The 19760-nt window shown below is 51.9% G+C and overlaps 1 protein-coding gene across 1 annotated transcript; it reads left to right on the forward strand.

Moving 5' to 3' along the window:
* The first annotated feature begins 17594 nt into the window (after window positions 1–17594).
* On the forward strand, window positions 17595–19385 carry LOC137418435 (protein FAM200C-like). The gene has a single exon (XM_068104493.2). The coding sequence runs from the start codon at window positions 17595–17597 to the stop codon at window positions 19383–19385; it is 1791 nt and encodes a 596-aa protein (XP_067960594.2).
* Window positions 19386–19760: the final 375 nt, after the last annotated feature.

Below are 19760 nucleotides of genomic sequence, written 5' to 3' on the forward strand. Positions count from 1 at the left end.
CGGTTATGGGAGTGTGGATAGAATGAGATGAGAATTTAAGAAGAGTTGAGATGGGAAAAGGGAAAGGAAGGGTGAGCCCAAGATGAGCCAGATATCTAAAATGGGTAATTAATCGCAAATTAGTTTTAATGGCCAATTATTCAATTAGCGCCAACATATTTTGCCATTTTGCAATTTCATCGCAAGGAAAAGCACAAAGAGAAGAGAACAACAAACACAGACGCGGTTCCTTCGCTGTAGCTTGACCGTTCATGCAAATTTTTTTTTTTAACCTTCACCGTTCCTTCGGTCTTTGCTCTCGTCCTTCGCCGTTCCTTCGCTCTCGTTCTTCACTGTTCCTTCGTTCACGTGCGTGGCCGTATGTGCAAACAAAAAACGTATGTGTTTGCTAAATAAATGGCCATAACTTGGTAACCACTTGTCCGATTAATATCAAACCGTGAAAAGGCACATCCTCAGGTCCCCAGCAATATTCCTGGTATCAGAAGAAGCAGCTGTCACAGACACACACACAGACACACACACAGACACACACACAGACACACACACAGACACACACACACATAGAGATGTATTTCGTTGGCAAGCAAGTTGAGTAGACCTGAATTGCTTAACACTTTCAGAGGCCACACCATTTTGACACTTGGAAACAAAAAAGAAGTTGTGCACTTTTTTGGAAGAATTCTTTTCGATAGTAGTTATCTTCAACAAATAAATAATAATAAAAATTGTCTACATGTACACACCTTTATGTCGTTAGCACCTCTTCATAAACAATATTGCTGAGGAAACGGCGCTTCTTCTTTGTTTCCTCGTCCAGGGCAAGAATGCGGAGGCTGCTGGATTTGGCAACCCTACTGACCACCACGTAGAACTGACCATGGCTGAAGAAGTCTCTTGTGCAGAAGATCCCAACATAGTGTAGCGACTGTCCTTGGGATTTATTCACAGTCATGGCAAAGCAGGGTCGTACCGGAAACTGCTGACGACGCAGGGTGAACGGGAACATGTTGTCAGATGGACTCAAGGTTATGCGTGGAATGAGCGATGTGCGTCCAGAATTGACACCCATCACAGATGTTGCAACCAACAGATTTGGAAGGATCTGATGGATGATGTACCTTGAGCCATTGCAGTGCCCGCCTTGCTGGTCGAAGTTTCGTAGCAGCATGATCACCATACGCACCTTGAATCATCCGATGTGGAGGCATACCAGATGGACAGAGGGTGTTCAGGAACTCAGGCGGATACACATGATCACCCTCAGATTCCGCTGTATCGACGCTACAGCAAACATGTTCCTCCCCTGGAAATATGGTCGTCATGTAGTCATTTACCTGATCGACTTCGGAACTTTACCTGATCGACTTCCCTTCACCCAGATCCAGCAGGAATTTTGCAAAATCAGATTCGTCCTGTTGTTCTCCAGCACCCTGCATGATCCTCATGTTTACTGTGAGACGAAGTATCTGCACTTTTCTCCACAGGTATGAGCTCTTGATGAAGCACCTTCCAACTATGTCAATACGGCTACCGTGTGGCACAACAGTAAGGATCTGCCTCCAGCCACCACTGAAAACCATTGTGATGCCGCCAAATGGTTCCTCTGAGCCCCGAAGCCACTGGAATGTTCGATCTGCTGCCTCCAATGCGCGACGATCCATCATTGAAACCTCATCCACCACCATTAAATTTGTCATGCGTATGAGTGCTGCAGTGGTGTCATTTTCACTGATGTTGCAAGTGGACTCATCAGTGAGAATAAGAGGACACTTGGTCCTACTTTGGAAGGTGGCCCCTTTCGGCAGCAGAGTAGCTGCAATACCACTTGCAGCAGTCGCAAGAGCCACTTTGCCCATTGCTCGCACTTTGTAGAGTATATGAGACGATGTGAATGTTTTCCCAGTCCCACCACTTGCATCAACTGCAATCATGCAGCCATGCCCGTGTTCCACACTCCTCATGACTTTATCGACAACGCGCTGCTCGTTATTAAGAAGGCACTCTGAGCGATGTGAGCCGTAAGTTCTCCTATATTGTGCACTGTTTCGTGCTCGATGACGCGGGGAATGCGAGACTGGATATGAATTGGTTCAGGCTCAGGAAGGCCAAAGGTCTTACTGAGCGAAAAGCCGTGGCACTCAACTTTGTCCCTCAGCTCCAGTAGCACGTCACTCACAATGCGTCCATTGGGCTCATTCACACCTGCTGCACGCATGAAGTCCTTGCACAGCACATACTTGTGCCTTTCCCAGAACTGCACGTGGTTGCCTCTGAGAACGAATATGAGCATGTTGGCAAATACTTCGCGGACTGCTGGGCCAAATGCCATATTTGCAGCCTCTTCCATAACAGAATCAACTTCCTGGTCATTGTCAACGATGCCATACGCAATGCAGGCTGCCAGATAGGTCTCCATGACCCGACCACCAAACATGACGGAGATCCTGATAGCATGTGGGGCCAGGCACGCGGTACAGTAGTGAAGGAGCTGCGCTCCAACGCGAGTCGAAAGAATTGACGCGACCAAAGACGGAATTCGTCCGAGTTGCTTAATTAAAACAAAACAGCTCAGGTATTCTCACAAGCCCGTTTATCGGGCAGCAATATATATACACATTTATGCCGGGGCGTTTGCCCGGGAAAACCGAGACCGGGCATGCCCGGGTGTCAAGGGCGAGTCCTGGAAATGCGAGTCTGGACATGCCCGGGCGTCCTGGACGCGGCCTGGCAAGTCGAGGCTGGGCGTGCCCGAGCGCTCTGGGCGAGCCCTGGAAAGGCGAGAGCGGGCATGCCCGGACACTGGGCGAGCCCTGGAAAGGCGAGTCTGGACATGCCCGGGCGGCCTGGCAAGTCGAGGCTGGGCGTGCCCGGGCGCTCTGGGCGAGCCCTGGAAAGGCGAGAGCGGGCATGCCCGGGAAAGACGAGACCGGGCGTGCCCGGGTGGTTCGGGCGTGCCTGGGAACAGCGAGTCCGGGCATGCCCAGGAGAGGCGCGTCTGGGCCCGTCCGGACGAGCCCGGCATGGCGATCGTGCCCTGGCCGCGTCCTGGCAGGTGCAAGGCGATTGTGTACATTCAGCGGGAACCGCTACACACGCCCCTCCAGAATCGACCTGCACCGGCAGGGTCAATTTAAGGGGGGTCCGGATGACCCGGCCGAAGCGACCCCTGGAGGGTCGTGGGGGGGGGGGTCTGATCTGGTGGTGGGTGGTCGAGCGGGGGGAACTGTGGACGGGGGGCGGCCTCGCCGCGGAGGAGGGGCCAGCCGTGGTGGTCGGTCGATGTCCACGTGCGCCGGTTTGAGGCGGTCCACAGAGATCCGGTCCGACCGGCCGCCGACGTCGACGACGAAGGACTTGTCGCCCCGTCGCAGGACCCGGAAGGGCCCGTCTTACGGCGGCCGGAGTGGCCCCCGGTGCGCGTCATGATGCACAAAGACGTACTCCGCTGTGCGAAGCGCCGGGGGGACGTAGGACTGGGGGCCACCGTGGCGGGACGTTGGCACGGGGGCAAATCGTCGGGCGGCCTCCTGGAGGTCCGAGCGCTGGTGTGCGGCGGACCAGGGACTGGAGCGTCGGGCACGAACTCGCCCGGGACGCGGAGCGGCTGGCCGTAGACGAGCTCGGCGGCGGACGCCCGGAGGTCCTCCTTGGGGGCCGTGCGGAGGCCCAAAAGGACCCACGGCAGCCGGTCGGTCCAACCGTCGTCCTGAAGGCCGGCCATGAGTGCGGCCTTCATGGAGCGGTGAAACCGCTCGCACAACCCGTTGGCTTGGGGGTGGTATGCCGTGGTGCGGTGCAGCGTGACCCCCAACGAGCCGGCGACCGCGCCCCAAAGTTCGGATGTGAACTGTGGGCCGCGGTCGGACGAGATGTGCGCCGAAGCGCGCGACCCAGGTGGCGATGAACGCCTGCGCCACGTCGGCGGTGGTGGTAGAGGTGAGGGGCACGGCCTCCGGCCACCTGGTGGTCCTGTCCACCATGGTGAGCAGGTGGGTGAACCCCCGCGATGGGGGCAGGGGACCCACCAGGTCCACGTGGACGTGGTCGAAACGCCGTGCAGGCACGGTGAAAGGTGCTAGCGGGGCCTGGGTGTGGCGGTGGACCTTGGCCCGCTGGCAGGCCATGCAGGCGTTGGCCCAGTCGCGGACGTTCCGTCGAAGGCCGTGCCAGATGAAACGCGCCGACACCAGCTTCTGAGAAGCTTTCCGGCCCGGGTGAGAAAGGCCGTGGATCGAGGCGAAGATGCGGCGCTGCCAGGAAACGGGCACGATGGGGCGAGGCTGGCCCTGGGAGACGTCGCAGAGCAGGACGGTGCCCGCGAAGGGGATGTCGGCCAGGCGGAGGCCCGTGTCCGCCGCCCGGAGGGCCTGCACCGAGGTGTCGGTGGTCTGGTCGGCCGCCATGAGCGCGAAGTCCACGCCGAGGTGGACCGCGTTTGCGCTGGCCCGAGAAAGACAGTCGGCCACGGCGTTGTCTTTGCCGGCGACGTGCCGGATGTCCGTGGTGAATTCCGACACGGCGGAGAGGTGGCGCTGCTGGCGGGCCGACCACGGCTCCGTGACTTTGGCCATTGCGTAGACCAACGGCTTGTGGTCGACTAAAGCCGTGAACGGGCGGCCCTCCAGGAGGTGTCGGAAATGGCGAACGGCCAGGAATAGACCGAGCAGCTCGCAGTCGAACGTGCTGTATTTTAACTCGTTCGGCCGGAGTTGCCGGCTGAAAAAAGCGAGTGGCTGCCAAACCCCGTCCACCCATTGTTCATGGACGGTGCCCACCGCGTAGTTGGAGGCGTCCGTAGTGAGGGCGATGGGCACGTTGAGCACGGGGTGAGCCAGCAGCGTTGCGTCGGCGAGGGCATGTTGTGCGCTCGCGAAGGCCGCGTCCATGGCTGCGGACCAAACGATGTCATGCTTGGCCGGCTTGCCCCGGAGGGCCTCGTAAAGGGGCCGCATGAGCTGAGCAGCGCGGGGCACGAATCGGTGATAAAAATTCACCATGCCGCGGAACTCTTGTAGGGCCTTGATGGAACGGGGACGCGGGAACGTGGTGATGGCCTCGACCTTGGTCGGCAGCGGCACGGCCCCGGTCTTGGTGATGCGGTGGCCCAAAAAGTCAACGGTCGTCGTGCCGAAGTGGCATTTGGCCGGGTTGACAATTAAGCCGTGCTCGCTGAGGCGACCGAACAGTGTTCGGAGGTGGAGGAGGTGCTCGGCGCGGGACGTGCTGGCGACGAGGATGTCGTCCAGATAGACGAAAAGAAATGGCAGGTCGCGCAGCACGCCGTCCATTAAGTGCTGGAACGCCTGGGCCGCGTTCTTGAGGCCAAACGGCATCCTCAAAAATTCGAACAGGCCGAACAGCGTGATGACGGCCGTCTTCGGGACGGCGGCCGCCCGGACAGGTACCTGGTGGTATCCCCGTATCAGGTCAATTTTGGAAAATATGACCCGTCCCGCCAAACGGGCAGAAAAGTCCTGGCTGTGCGGGATCGGGTTCCTGTCTGGGCTGGTAGCGTCGTTGAGGCGGCTGTAGTCGCCACACGGGCGCCATCCGCCCCCCGGCTTTGGCACGATGTGCAGTGGTGAGGCCCACGCGCTATTGGAGCGCCGCACGATGCCGAGGTGCTCCAACGCGTCGAACTCGGCCTTTGCCACGGCGAGCTTGGCCGGGTCGAGGCGGCGGGCCCTGGCGTAGACCGGCGGGCCCGTAGTGGGTATGTGGTGCTCGATCCCATGCCGCACTGCGACGGCCGAAAACGTCGGCCGCGTGCGGGCCGGGAATTCCGCGAGCAGGCGAGCGAACTCGTTCGCCGTCGGGAGGGCGCACGCCAGTTCGGTCTGCGCGGAGCTGCTCATCGTGCACGCCAGGGAGCTGAAGGTCTCAGCGTTGACAAGGCGACGTCGTTTGACGTCGACCAGCAGCCCGTGCGCGCAGAGGAAGTCGGCGCCCAGCAAATCCATGGGGACGCAGGCGGTCACAAAGGTCCACTGAAAGCGCTGGCTGCCGAAGCAGAGGGTGACGTCGCGCGGGCCGAAAGTGCGTATGGCCGAGCCATTAGCAGCGACCAAAGAGGGGCCGCAAATGGCGTCCCGCCTGTCCTGCTCGGAGGCGGGTATGACGCTCAGTTGGGCACCGGTGTCACAAAGGAAACGCCGCCCGGACGCTTTGTCCCGAATAAAAAGCAAGTTGCCCGAGTGGCCGGCGCTCATGGCTGGGAATGAACGCCGGCCCGGCCGTTTCCCGTCTTGCCGAAAGTGCACGGGGGTCGGCACGTCCGAGCCTTGTGTCCGAACCTGGCGTGGTATAACACCACGCCTGGTCAGGTGGAGGCCCCGACCGTCGTGTCGGAAGCGGTCGGCGCGGCGTGGCGGCCGCCAGTTGCACCGGCAGTTTGGCCTCCAACCGCGCAAGGCGCTCGGGCGTCGTGGGCGTCGCCTCGGACGGCGGCAGGCTCCAGGTAGCCGCGCCGATGTGTTGGCCCGCGGAGGAGATCTTATCGGCTTCCCTGGCGAGGGCGCGGGGATCGGTGATCGACGTGCCAGCCAGGGCGAGGCGTACCGGGTGAGGCAGCTGGCGAAGGAACAGCTCGCGGAACAGAAAATCCGGAGAGTGCTCACCGAGCAACGAGAGCATGTAGTCCATGCGCTCGGATGGGCTCGTGTCGCCGAGCTCGGGCAGGTCGAGCAGGCGCCGTGCGCGTGCCGCCGGTGAGAGGGCGAAAGCGTCGAGGAGGAGCGTCTTCAGCGCGTCATACTTGTCAGCAGCCGGCGGGTGCTCGAGGAGGCTCAGGACGCGGGCCGCGGTGGCGGAACCGAGCGCTGCCACGACATGGTGGAAGCGGGTGTCGTCCGCGGTGATGCCTCGCAGGGCGAACTGGGAGTCCGCCTGGGCGAACCAAACAGCCGCGTGAGCCTCCCAGAAGGTAGGCAGTTTAAGAGTCACTGCCGTGTCCATGTCGGTAGGTCACCAGTGAAGGAGCTGCGCTCCAACGCGAGTCGAAAGAATTGACGCGACCAAAGACGGAATTCGTCCGAGTTGCTTTATTAAAACAAAACAGCTCAGGTATTCTCACAAGCCCGTTTATCGGGCAGCAATATATATACACATTTATGCCGGGGCGTTTGCCCGGGAAAACCGAGACCGGGCATGCCCGGGTGTCAAGGGTGAGTCCTGGAAAGGCGAGTCTGGACATGCCCGGGCGTCCTGGTCGAGGCTGGGCGTCCCTGAGCGCTCTGGGTGAGCCCTGGAAAGGCGAGAGCGGGCATGCCCGGACACTCTGGGCGAGCCCTGGAAAGGCGAGTCTGGACATGCCCGGGCGTCCTGGACGCGGCCTGGCAAGTCGAGGCTGGGCGTGCCCAGGCGCTCTGGGCGAGCCCTGGAAAGGCGAGAGCGGGCATGCCCGGGAAAGACGAGACCGGGCGTGCCCGGGTGGTTCGGGCGTGCCCGGGAACAGCGAGTCCGGGCATGCCCAGGAGAGGCGCGTCTGGGCCCGTCCGGACGAGCCCGGCATGGCGATCGCGCCCTGGCCACGTCCTGGCAGGTGCAAGGCGATTGTGTACATTCAGCGGGGACCGCTACAGTAGCATGCGGAGATAGTATAACTCGGCAGTATGTGAGTTGACGGAAATAATGGGGAGCCGCCCAACAGTATCAGCCTTACGGTTATCCTGGAAACCCAGCCTTCTCTTCCGCAATTTAAACCTTTTCTTAAAGTAAGTGAAGTGTTGGAATACATCTGGATATAGAACATGACGCATGTGTGGATGGAGATTCATGGCTTCGAAAAAGGCGGTGAGCGTTGTTGCAGGAGGTCCTGACTCTGCCACGTTCTGTACGGCACCTTCGTCATTGAACGTGATCACCTGCTCATCCTGTAGATGGAGTGCCAGCATCTCGACTGGTGGGTACTTGCTTTGAAGGGGGAAATCGTATATGCGCCAGTATCCCTCAGATGCGGTGATGTAACGCCCTAGTTCGTATCTTGTCACTTCATCATGTCGTAATGGCTCGTGCATCCTCATGAGGCTGTCGTCTGATCAGGCACTGGTCCGGGCCCTTTTCAAGGTATTTGTACAGATACTTCACACTGGTGACAGCACATACGATCTCAAGGTTGATGTGAGCATCATACCTGAGGACAATATATGGATTGTAAGGCACAACCCATGCATTGCTAACTAATAACTTAGCACCGCCTCGTATTGTCTTCATGATGGGATCACCAGGTGCTGCTTCTGTACAGGGGATAGGAGTCATCAGAGAAGCTTGTCGTTTCTCGTAGGGCTTTGGGATAGTCCTTTGTGCACTTTTGGTCTACCATGCAAGGGCTCGAGATGTCAATTCCCCACATGGGCCGTGAATCATGTGTGATGTCACGATACGGTGTAGTTCCGGATTTGTGAGTCTGTCAGGAATCTCAGCAGAGACCACGCGATCGACATCTGCTGGTGTTCTAGGCTTGTCGCGAGGTACCACGGTCAGGAGCATGTGTATATGGGGAAGGTGACGCTTTTGCGTTTCCTTCACCATCACGTAAGCGTCAACATGGCCCAAGATGTCATGCTTCAGGATGTCTGCGAGGAGTGCTTTCACCTTCATATGAAACACCCGGGCAATGATATCAGGTCTTGCATTGGCTGACTGACCCTCAAAAAGCGATTCTTTAATTTCTGGCCACTTTGGGTTGCAGGTGAATGTTAGGAAAAAGTCCAGTTTTCCCTTGACTCGGACTAAAGACATTGCATCCTGAAACTCTTTGGCATACCAACGTGGCGACCCATAGATTGATGGCGGCAGAATGGTGAGGCGTCCTGGTAGCAACTCAGCGTCACTGTTAACAGTCTCGGCGCTGTTCTCGGTCGGTTCTCGGTCGGTGTCGGTCTCGGCGTAGTTCAACGCATCAACGATAATCATACTTTTCTGCCTTAATTGCCTTTTGGTTGAAGCGAATCCAATTGAGACGGTGTCTCAATTTTTGCCATCATGTCGCATACGTACTGCTGTGTCAACTTTCCACCATGAAGCAGTAGATTGAAGTGATGCGTAGGATCACGTACTTGGAGATGGTAGCGGTAGAAAGATGTTGGCGTTGTCCCTGCCAACTCTGTGTGGTACCCCTGGGAGCCGCAGGGTAGCAGAAGTATGTATGATAGTGGGTCATACGCTGGATGCATGGCGTCTATTGTCTGTAAACTTCCTCCTCTGAGGTGAACATCGACAGCCAGCCTTCCAAACTGCTCTGTCATAGCTCCTGCAGCAATGACAGCCACATTGCTGTCTGGTGAGGGAAGGTTGACGGTACCCTGATGAAGGTCTCGGCGCCGCGTGCGACCTGTTAACACAATTTTCGGTTCATTGGCACTATCATTATGAACCACATACTCAATGGCTGATTTGAATTGCTGGACGTATGGGTTGCACTCATGAATGGCCTGTTGTGCTCTTAGCAAAAACTGCCCATTCAGGCCACTGTTCGAGGCGTGGGCACGACGATAATCCAGCTCATGGGCTGGATCGTGAAAGTAGATCTGAGCAAAGCGTGGGGTACAACCCAGATCGGCAAGAGGAGTACCAATGAAATGGTAAACCTTACCTTGTATGCGCACTCCAGGATTGAAGCCAGGCACACCTATCTCTTGGACACCGATACTTGCCATTGCCAGCGCGTTGTCAGTGTGTGAAATTGGGGCATAGAGTTACCAGCCATTTGGGCTGGTAACTTTTGAGAGTTACCAGCCTGAAGAAAATGTTACCAGCCCGAAGAACTGAGATGAAAATAAGGACTCAAATTGGTGCATTTTAGGAGTGTTCAGGAATAAACTCCCTAAAAACCTAATAGCAACTATCGGTCTTCTCGAATAATTAAATTAAAAAACACTAGTGAACAATATTTTCATGACACCAAATACGTTTTATTGTCAGAAAAGTGAGGAAATTTTATCAAAGTTTTGTGCATAGATCGATCAACATGTGCAGGACAGTCACAGTTGATAACTTGATGGTGAGTTAAAGTAATACAAAGTTGAGAAAAATGAGGTCTAGTAGTCGGTCTATGATCTATCACATTTCTTGTTAGTTTTACATATCTTCCACGGCAGCCTGTAAGTCCTCAATGTCATCCAGAACCACGTCTTCGCAGTCAGTGTCAAGGCCAGACTCATAATCCGACTGTTTGTCAGCTGCTGATATTGGTTCCGGCAGACCAGCTCCCTCAGGTTCACCACCTGCAACAGCAGCAGCATCTATCTCCGTGACCTGATCCCACACCAGCTCTGGCAACAAGCTGGCCCCTGCCCCGCTTCGGGTGAAGTTGGGCCTTCTCGTTCTCTTGGAACAGCTGTTCCAGAAGTTGATTGCTGGCTTAGGCTCAAAGTCGGTGATGTCCGCAGATTCTAGTTGGATGCAGAGCAAATCCGACATTGTTGTTGACTTGAGCCTGTTCCTGAGATCATTCTTCATTATCTTCAATTATGAGAATCCTCGCTCACATTCGGCCAAGCTTGCTGGCAGTGTCAATATCAGGTCAACGACTGCCAGGATGTTGGGGCACACAGGAAAGTGTAGGGCAAAATCTATCCAGACCACCGGGCTAGCAACTCAATAAAGATACCAGCCCGGGACAAAAGTTACCAGCCACGGGCTTTCGGGCTGTCATTAATTTCGCACACTGGTTGTTGTACTGTTTTGCGTGCTTCACAAAGTTCTGGTTAAGGAAAAGGTTTTTAATAGCATCTGGAGGTTGTGATGGAATTGAACCGGGTGTGGGATTCGTAGGATTATGCCTAAGGTCGACTTTGCCGTGGTTGCAGCAAAATCCTCTTCCCTCCTCGTTCCACACCAAAGCAGCACAATGCGAGCATTTTGTGCATTGAAATACTGAGGTCATGCCCAATGCGTGCCTATACTCAACATGAAGTTCCTCTCGGAAGAAATCGGTATCATCATATCGAGCAAGGTTGCGATTGTCACGGTGAGCCTGCTCAAGTCTCGCACGGTGTACGTCCGCATGGCGCAGGGCATCCCTTACGTGCCGGTCTTCTCGCTGGTGAGGGATTTCTTCTGCATGACGCCGTGCCTCGCGTTCAGTGTTGTCTGCCAAGCGAGCAGATCGTTCTTCATCCGTTTCAGCTGCACGACGCCTAGTCACGCGCGTAGCGTCGCGTGTCAAGCGAGCAGCTCGTTCTTCATCCGTTTCTTCTGCACGACGCCTTGCCCTCGCGTTCAGTGTTGTCTGCCAGGCGAGCAGCTCGTTTTTCATCCGATTCGTCTGTACGACGCCTTGTCACGCGTCCAGTGTTGTGTGCCAAGCGAGCAGCTCGTTCTTCATCCGTTTCAGCTGCACGACTCCTTGTCACGTACGTAGCGTCGCATGTCAGGCGAGCAGCTCGTGCTTCGTCCGATTCCATTGCGCGTGCACGACGCGCAGTTTCGTTCCTTTGCTGTCGTAAACGACGAATGGATTGGGGCATTGTGTTTAACTCCAATCAATCTATAATATAGACTAAGTATATAGACAGCACGTATAAGATAGATAAGATAGTATAGATATATAAGATAGTAGGATAGTAGTAATATACAATCGAGACAGGGAGCCGTCACTTTCCCTAAGTCCGGAAGTTAAGTCCTCACTGTCCGGAAGTTCGCATATCGCAGTTACGATTAATCGCAAATTAGTTTTAATGGCCAATTATTCAATTTTTCAAACCACGAGGCAGAAACAACAAACACACGCGGTTCCTTCGCTGTAGCTTGACCGTACGTGCAAAGAAAAATTGAAACTTTCATCGTTCCTTCGGTCTTCGCTCTCGTCCTTTGCCGTTCCTTCGCTCAAGTCCTTCGCTGTTCCTTCGTTCATGTACAAAACGTATGTGTTTGCTAAATAAATGGCCATAACTTAGTAACCACTTGTCCGATTAATAGCAAACCTTGAAAAGGCACATCCTCAGGTCCCCAGCAATATACCTGGCAAGTTTCACTTAGATCGGACCAGTGGTTGTCGAGAAACAGCGGTCACAGACATACACACAGACACACACAGACACACAGACACACAGAGATTGCTTGCATTATAGAGAGACTAGGACGTGCCCGTACGTGGGTGCTTGCCCGTACGTGCTTGCCCGTACGTGCGTGCAAAAAAACATGCGTGCAAACAACAACAACAAAAAAAAACTTTGAAACCACGTGGCAGTAACGACCACAGAACCCCCCCCTCTATTTACATGAAATGGTTTGGTCCATTCGCAAAGCCAAAGCGAACGGCTTGCGAGTACGGTAGAACCCCCCCCCCCCCTCTATTTACATGAAATGGTTCGGTCCATTCGCAAAGCCAAAGCGAACGGCTTGCGTTACTTTTACTAATAGCTCGGTAACTACTTCTCCGATTAATATGAAACCTTGAAAAGGCACATCCTCGGGTCCCCAGCAATATACCTGGCAAGTTTCAAGTATATCGGACCCGTGGTTGTCGAGAAACAGCGGTCACAGACAAACACACACAGACACACACACACACACACAGACACACACACACACAGAGATTACTGGAATTATAGATAGATGATGAGAGGAAATTTACAAATGCTCACCCTCAATTCCCTCTTGTGAAAGGGATATTGTTTGGTGAACAAGGAATGCAGAATGATCCCGCTTGCCCACACATCAATGGGAGGACCACTGTAGCCTCTACCTCGGAGGATTTCCGGGGCCATGAAGGATAATGTACCCACATTTCCATGGAGCCGCTTACCCGGTACGAAACACCTCGCGAGGCCGAAGTTGGCTACTTTAAGTGTTCCGTTCCAACTGTAAAGAATGTTTTGGAGCTGGAGAACAGGACATATTATTAAAAGGAATGGCTGGACATTCACCATTAGAACTTCAGTTTTGTGAGCGTCTGTGTGTGTCGGAATGAGAAGTTTGAGAAAAAGCTGTGAGTTATTTGATCAAAATACAATTATTAAATGAACACCAGAAAAAAACGTGTGTGTGTGCTTACCTTTATATCGGAATGCACAATGTTCTGATCATGTATGTACGCAAGTGCAGAAACCATCTGGAAAAGACCAAAAGTAGATGATGAGATGCCTTTTGAAATAAAAAATCACTCGTTGACGATAATCTCGTTTCTTGTTCAACACGACATTTCAAACCGGACATTACATTACACATGTAATGTGTGATGAATATTAAGATCACACATGTTAATACGATTCAGCTCACCTGGTACATGATTGTCCAAGCGTGTTTTTCAGTAAGTGGGTCACATTGACACATGTAACCAAACAGCGTGTCTGCACAAATAACTCATCATTAGACTTTTCATAGAAACAAATAAATAAATACATGGCAGTTGCAGGTTGATTTAGAATTTATGAAGTGATTCTTCATCACCATTGAGTGATCGGGCCAGAAACAATATACAGGGAGTCTCCGACATAACGGGTTACGTTGGTGCAGTCCGTTTGTAAGTCGATTGAAACGCAAGTCGGAAAATATTGCCGAAAACCCGATAATGTGTACATGTGCACCCTACCAAGTCGCTTTATCCAAAATAAAATATTTTTCCTTTGTTTTAAACCTTTAACTACCTTCAAGGCAGTTTGTGTTCTCCAGTGTTCAAGTGTATAATTCAATCTTACTATAATTCAGCAAATGTCTGTCTGTCCGTCCGTTCGAAGGTACCGCAAAAACGGCTGAATCGATCGCAACGATATTTTAGGTGGGTAATCCTGGGATCTCCTGGAGTAAAATAGGTTATATTGTTTTTCCAATTTCAGCTTTGGCCTCCAGCATTTTCAGGTTTGGACTCCCGCATAACGTTATTTTCCTGGGTGCCGCACAAACAGCTGCACCGATCAGCTGCACCGATCGGACTCCGTGACCTCGGACAGAGACCTTTCATAAGGACATGGGTTGAATCCCTGCTTGAGAGAATGCCAACCCACTCCCCGCCATCACGGTCGTCTCTCCAACTCGCAATCCCACGAGATATGCAGAAAGGGCGACCCAAAACAAATTATCTTCTTTTTGATTCGTATATAAACATCATTAAAAGTAAATAATGACCTCTGCCAAAGTTCAAACGACGTGAGTTTAATCTCAACATGAGAGAATTCCACATAGCTATTTGGGCAGTGTGTACCACTGATCTCTATACTAACTGGATTGGGTGTCATGCAACAGTAAACAAAGTCAATGAGTCGCCATCTTGGGACCATCAACAAAACATCACTTTGTAGTGTGTGCTGTGTTATCAGAGTATTGATTGTTTTTGTTAAATCTTCAGTTTTTGGATTAGTTTTTAGATTTAGTGTAATTTGCTTGATTTTATTTCTATGAATGATGAAGCACAATTGAATCTATGATTTATTTGGGGTCAGCCTACAATAAGGTTATCCTTTTTTGGCTGCCTCCCTCCCATGCATGCATATTGTACTTCAAATTTGTTAATTCCCTTGTTCTGTTTCATGTATTTTTTATGTTGAGAAAAAAAAAAAATGTTCATGCATTAATTATAAACCCACTGTTCCCCATCTTCAACTTCCGTATTTCTTCTTATGATCCATGCGCTCTTATTTTGCCTTTTTGCTTCTCCACTCTCTCTCCTCGCCAAGTTTGTCATTGCAGCAAAAAAAATTTTGTGACATATTGAATAAGATTTCAACATTATATTCATTCAAAAAAATCATTTAATAAGAAAAGCTGACTTGTGACACATCATCGATCCAAAACTACATCATTAACGTTCCTGTACCTCATAAAGTAAACAAATATTTGAGATAAATTAATGTAACCTATATATGCAAGTCTTTGCAATTATTGGCACTACCTTCACCATTTTGATTGCAATGGAATATCGAGTGCACATATTTTTTACTTTACATTAGCATTCATAATGTGCTTTTCCCAGGAGGCTCAAAGCGCGTACAAAACTATATGACAAATGTGATTGAATAAAAGCACGCAACCACCATAGCAATAGAACAATGATAACAATTATACAAAGAGATGAGTTTTCAGAGACTTTTTTAAAATGGTGACAGAGGCAGAAGATCTCATTGAGATCGATAGATTGTTCCATGCACAAGAGGCACATATGCTAACTGCACCTTATGCTATGAATTATTTATGTCTGAAGAGAATAAATTTGGACATCTGTTTTCTGATGTTGGTGCCTACAAGTTTTTGCGTGTAGCATTTCCCAAGATGATGAAGCCGTATCTTTGAAGCACTGGGACGTAATCTTTACGAGCAATCCGAGCATGTGAAGATGATTTTCTTCTACTGAGGTGTCAAACATGTGACCAAGTAGCTCAGAGAACAGTTGCTTGTGTGCTGTGTTTTCTAGTACAGCTAATGCAATGACAGATGAAATACCACCACCTTGTGGTAGTCTATCCCCTGATGACTTAAGCAGTCTCTGAAACATTTCTCAGTTTCCATGCACACAGACACAACACTGGCAGATGGTTTCTGAAGTCCTCTATTCTTCAGTGCAACAAATGGATGACTGTTACCATTTGCTTCAATTCGTGCTTTCGTGCATTTTTGGCAATGTAAACTTTTCTTTACGATTTTCACAACATAGCCAGCTATGTAATTCGCTGCAGCCTCTTTGTCGGATGACAATTCCATGAAATTTGGTACATCTGCATAGTCATGGTCAGATTGGAGTGGTGCGTCTCGTTCATACATGTCATACTTTCGTGCTACACTGATGGATGACAAGCTCACCGTATTTCCATTTACATGTGTAACATCTGGTAGTACATCAAGAATGGATATATCATCGCATATTATGCAGTTTCCAGTGCCACACTTGATGTTATTTCTGATGAGCAAACGCTGAAATGCTGCCTTAAATTGCTGACTTGTCGGATTGTTATTAAATCCTCCTTTGCATCTGACAGCTGAGAAGAAGAGCTCGATGTGATCCTGACTGAACTTATATGTGCAAGTAGTTCATCGGTGGATTTTCCACGTCAAGTTCCTGGAAGAGGTGTTATACACTGGTCATGCTTGCTGCGAGGCCAATGAAGCCAGTTTTTCTAGGACCAGCATGCATTAGTGTACCCGATCCATCCTTTATTTTCAGGAGGTATGAACACCCTTCTTCCAGGATTTTCCAATTCCTATCTTTGTTTGAACGCCGCATCGGTGCCTTCAAACCTTTACTGCAAGGATTTCAGCAGGCAGGGCAGGGCAATGACGGAAGCACGGCACCAGGTCTTCCGGAGCTTGGGAGAACGAACACAGCCAACCAGATGTTGTTGTGCTCTGGTGGATGACGAACTCCGGATGGATGTTGTCACGGCCTGGTGACTTACCCGGCTTGAGTTTGCTCATGGCCGCGCTGAGTTTGGCTGCTGTGAAGTCTCCAGAGAGATTGGCATCCGCGCTGGCCGCCCTGGAGAGAGAGAAGACACATCACGCAACGTCAGGCGGGCAAAGTTTTTGTCTGCATCCGGGAAGCGACCGTTCTTCAGGAGCTGGGACGCAATGGCGTCTGCTGTCACCGGGCACCTGAATGGCATTGTATTTCTGCCTGTCAGCTGGTTCATGGTCTGCCACGCTTTGCGACTAGAGTGGGTAAAATCGATCGACTCAACTATTTCAGTCCATCTGGTCCTACGGGTGGCAGCCAGCTTCTGGAGTAGTGCTGTTGCAGTTGCGTCCACTTTTTCCCTTCTTCCGGAAGTTCCATCTCTTGACAGGTCTGCCCGCTACCGACTGCACCAGTGATGGCACTTTGATGATGGACGGTCGGTGGTGTGAGCGGGGAAACCTGGTTTTCGATGGTCGGAATGGCCGCCCGTCCTGAAAAGGACGTTCTATGCCTTGGTCTTGGTCTTGACCTTGGCTTGTACCTTGGCCTGCCAGCTCGATGATTGTGTGGCGACATTAGTTTCACAATTCTTGTTACTTGTAGGGAAGGCCGCGGAGAGGCTGTCGTCTTCTTCCCCAAGCTTGCAGGGCATTGATATCCAGCTTGCGGGGCATAAACTTTATGCAGGTTGCGGGGCCGGCGAGCTTTCTCGTGGAGCACCGATCCGTCAGGGTCGCCATGGATATCGACGTCTGCGCATGGTTCTCCTCCACAAAACGACGTTTACCTTGTCCAAATCTAATGAGCGGTTCCCGAGATATCCGTACTTTTGTGCGCCGTGACGTCATGAATCGGGCTGCAAATTGTCATTTTTTTAAAACGGAGACAATTTCTGTCGGGTGTTTTTGATGCAACCACAAGGCGGAGAGGTGCGACTGGTCTCGTCGGTGAGGCCTGGATCCTATCTAGTATGTCAGGATTTTTTAGGCTTCTGGGATAATCTAGTCGACCGGTACAACTGATCGGAGGAGGTAATCGTGACCGAATCAAGCGCCTCCGCGTTCGCCTTTTAGACCAGGGGTTCCCTAACTGGGGTGCATGAACCCCCAGGGGGTGCGTGAGTCCATCCCAGGGGGTTCGTGAGACGTTTCTGAAAGTCAAAACTAGAGTACTTTTTGTTGAAATAAAATCTGATATATCATATAATTTATATCAACATCATATATATATTTATTTTTTTCACAGATTCAGACCGCAATCCATGATGTCTAAGAAGCGCAAATATGATGATTTGTACATCAAGTGGGGGTTCATGAAGTTTGTGGAGAAGGATGGGACTGAACGTCCGCAATGCGTTCTGTGTTACAAAGTGCTGGCGGAGGCGTCGATGAGGCCATCGAAGCTAAAAGCCCACCTCGCCAGCACCCATCCGACTCATCAGAACGACTCTGAAGACGTGTTCCGAAGCAAGAAAGCTCGCTTCATGGCGAAGGGTAGCTTGACTCGGCACAGGTTCCAACCGTCGACGAAGCCTATCCTTGAAGCCTCCTACGAAGTAGCGCTCCTCATTGCAAAAGACAAAAAGGCTCATACGATTGGCGAAACGCTTGTAAAGCCCTGCGCCATGGTGATGGCGAACTTGGTTTGCGGACCCGAGGAGGCCAAGAAACTCAAGAGTGTTCCCCTGTGCAACAACACCATCAAGCGCAGAATTGAAGACGTGTCAAAGGATATTGTGGCTCAGGTCACACAAGAACTCTGGGAATCGCGCTGCCATTTCAGCTTGCAACTCGACGAATCCACCGACGTAGCGAGCTGCAGTCAATTGCTGGTTTTTGCACGCTACTTGGCGGGATTTGCTGTGAAGGAAGAGTTCCTGTTCTGTTCTCCTCTCAAAACAACAACCAAATCGGTGGACATTATGAATATCGTGAACCATTTCATGGAAGAAAACGGCATCGAGTGGACGAAGCTCGGATCGTTGTGTACGGATGGGGCCCCGGCGATGATGGGAAAGCGATCCGGGTTCGTTGCGCTGGTGAAAGACAAGTGCCCCGACGTCATTGTGACACACTGTGTGCTCCATCGCCACGCCCTTGCGACCAAGACGCTCCCCAAGGAGCTCGGTGATGTAATGGCTATCGTTGTCACAGCAGTGAACTTCATCCGCCCTCGGGCTCTCAACCACCGCCTCTTCCAGGTCTTCTGTGAAGACATCGGTGCTGCATACACTCATCTTCTGTACTACACCGAGGTGCGTTGGCTATCCCGGGGCCAAATTCTGAACCGCGTCCTCCAGCTGCGTCAGGAGATTGAAATTTTCCTGCGTGAGAAAGGCAACGACTTGACGGACTACTTCGGCGACCCTGTCTTCGTCGCGAGGCTTGCGTACATCAGCGACCTTTTCGGGCACCTTAACGCTCTCAACATATCACTTCAAGGGAGCAGCCTCACGATCGTCGAAGCAGCGGAACGGATCAACTCGCTTCGAGAAAAGCTGCGGCTTTGGAACAACCGCGTGGAGAAGCGGTCATTCGTCAACTTCCCGGAGCTCGCTCAAATCCTCGCAGATGACGACGCTCAGAATGATTTCTGCTCCACGCTTGTCGTCGACATCAAGGGTCATCTGAAGTCTCTGTCTGACAGTTTTGATGGATACTTTCCGAATCTGTCGGTCGATCCGTGGATACAGGATCCTTTCATGATTCTAATTTACAACATCGACGACGACAACGAGCTCAAGGATGATCTGATCGAGCTGAAGGCCTCTGGCCGCCTGAAGCTGCAGTTCTCCACTGTCGCCAGTCCCTCGGAGTTTTGGGCAAGCAACTACGAGGCCTTCCCCAATCTAGCGGCGAAAGCGCTCCGAATGACACTGCCTTTCGTCACGACCTACCTCTGCGAAGCCGGGTTCTCTGCGTTGGTCGTCATGAAAACAAAGCTGCGGGCACGCCTTGACATCGGCCCCGACATGAGGGTGGCCCTCTCCAAGACAGCTCCGAGGATCAAACGCCTCGTGGAGGAAAAACAGGAGCATCCGTCTCATCGTGTGTGATGGGTGATCGATGCGTGATACAATTCGTGATCTGATCTTGAAGTTTCCGAATAAATATTTGTTCATCTCTTGTTTTGTTTTCATTACAATATTACACTATGAACTTGATCTTTTACGAAGCACTGTTATGCGTATTATATTATAATAATAACTCAGATCGTGTCTCGAAAAGTTGGGGGTTCGTGGACACCTCTGACATCCACAGGGGGTTCGTGGGGGGATAAAGTTAGGGAAACACTGTTTTAGACCAATGCGCATGCGCGGTTTTTCAGCACCTGCCGCGTCTGATCCCGAGCATGGAGACCGGTGCAGGCGGTATCCTCGGCCAGTCCAGTGTCGTCCATATCACGTGCATGTTTTGGGAAGTGCCTGTTT

Source organism: Myxine glutinosa, chromosome 1, assembly GCF_964187855.1.
Source record: "Myxine glutinosa chromosome 1, kmMyxGlut1.1, whole genome shotgun sequence".
NCBI lineage: Eukaryota > Metazoa > Chordata > Myxini > Myxiniformes > Myxinidae > Myxine > Myxine glutinosa.

Coding starts and splice junctions, on each gene's coding strand:
- LOC137418435 (XM_068104493.2), top strand. CDS start 17,595: ATGTCTAAGAAGCGCAAATATGATGATTTGTACATCAAGTGGGGGTTC.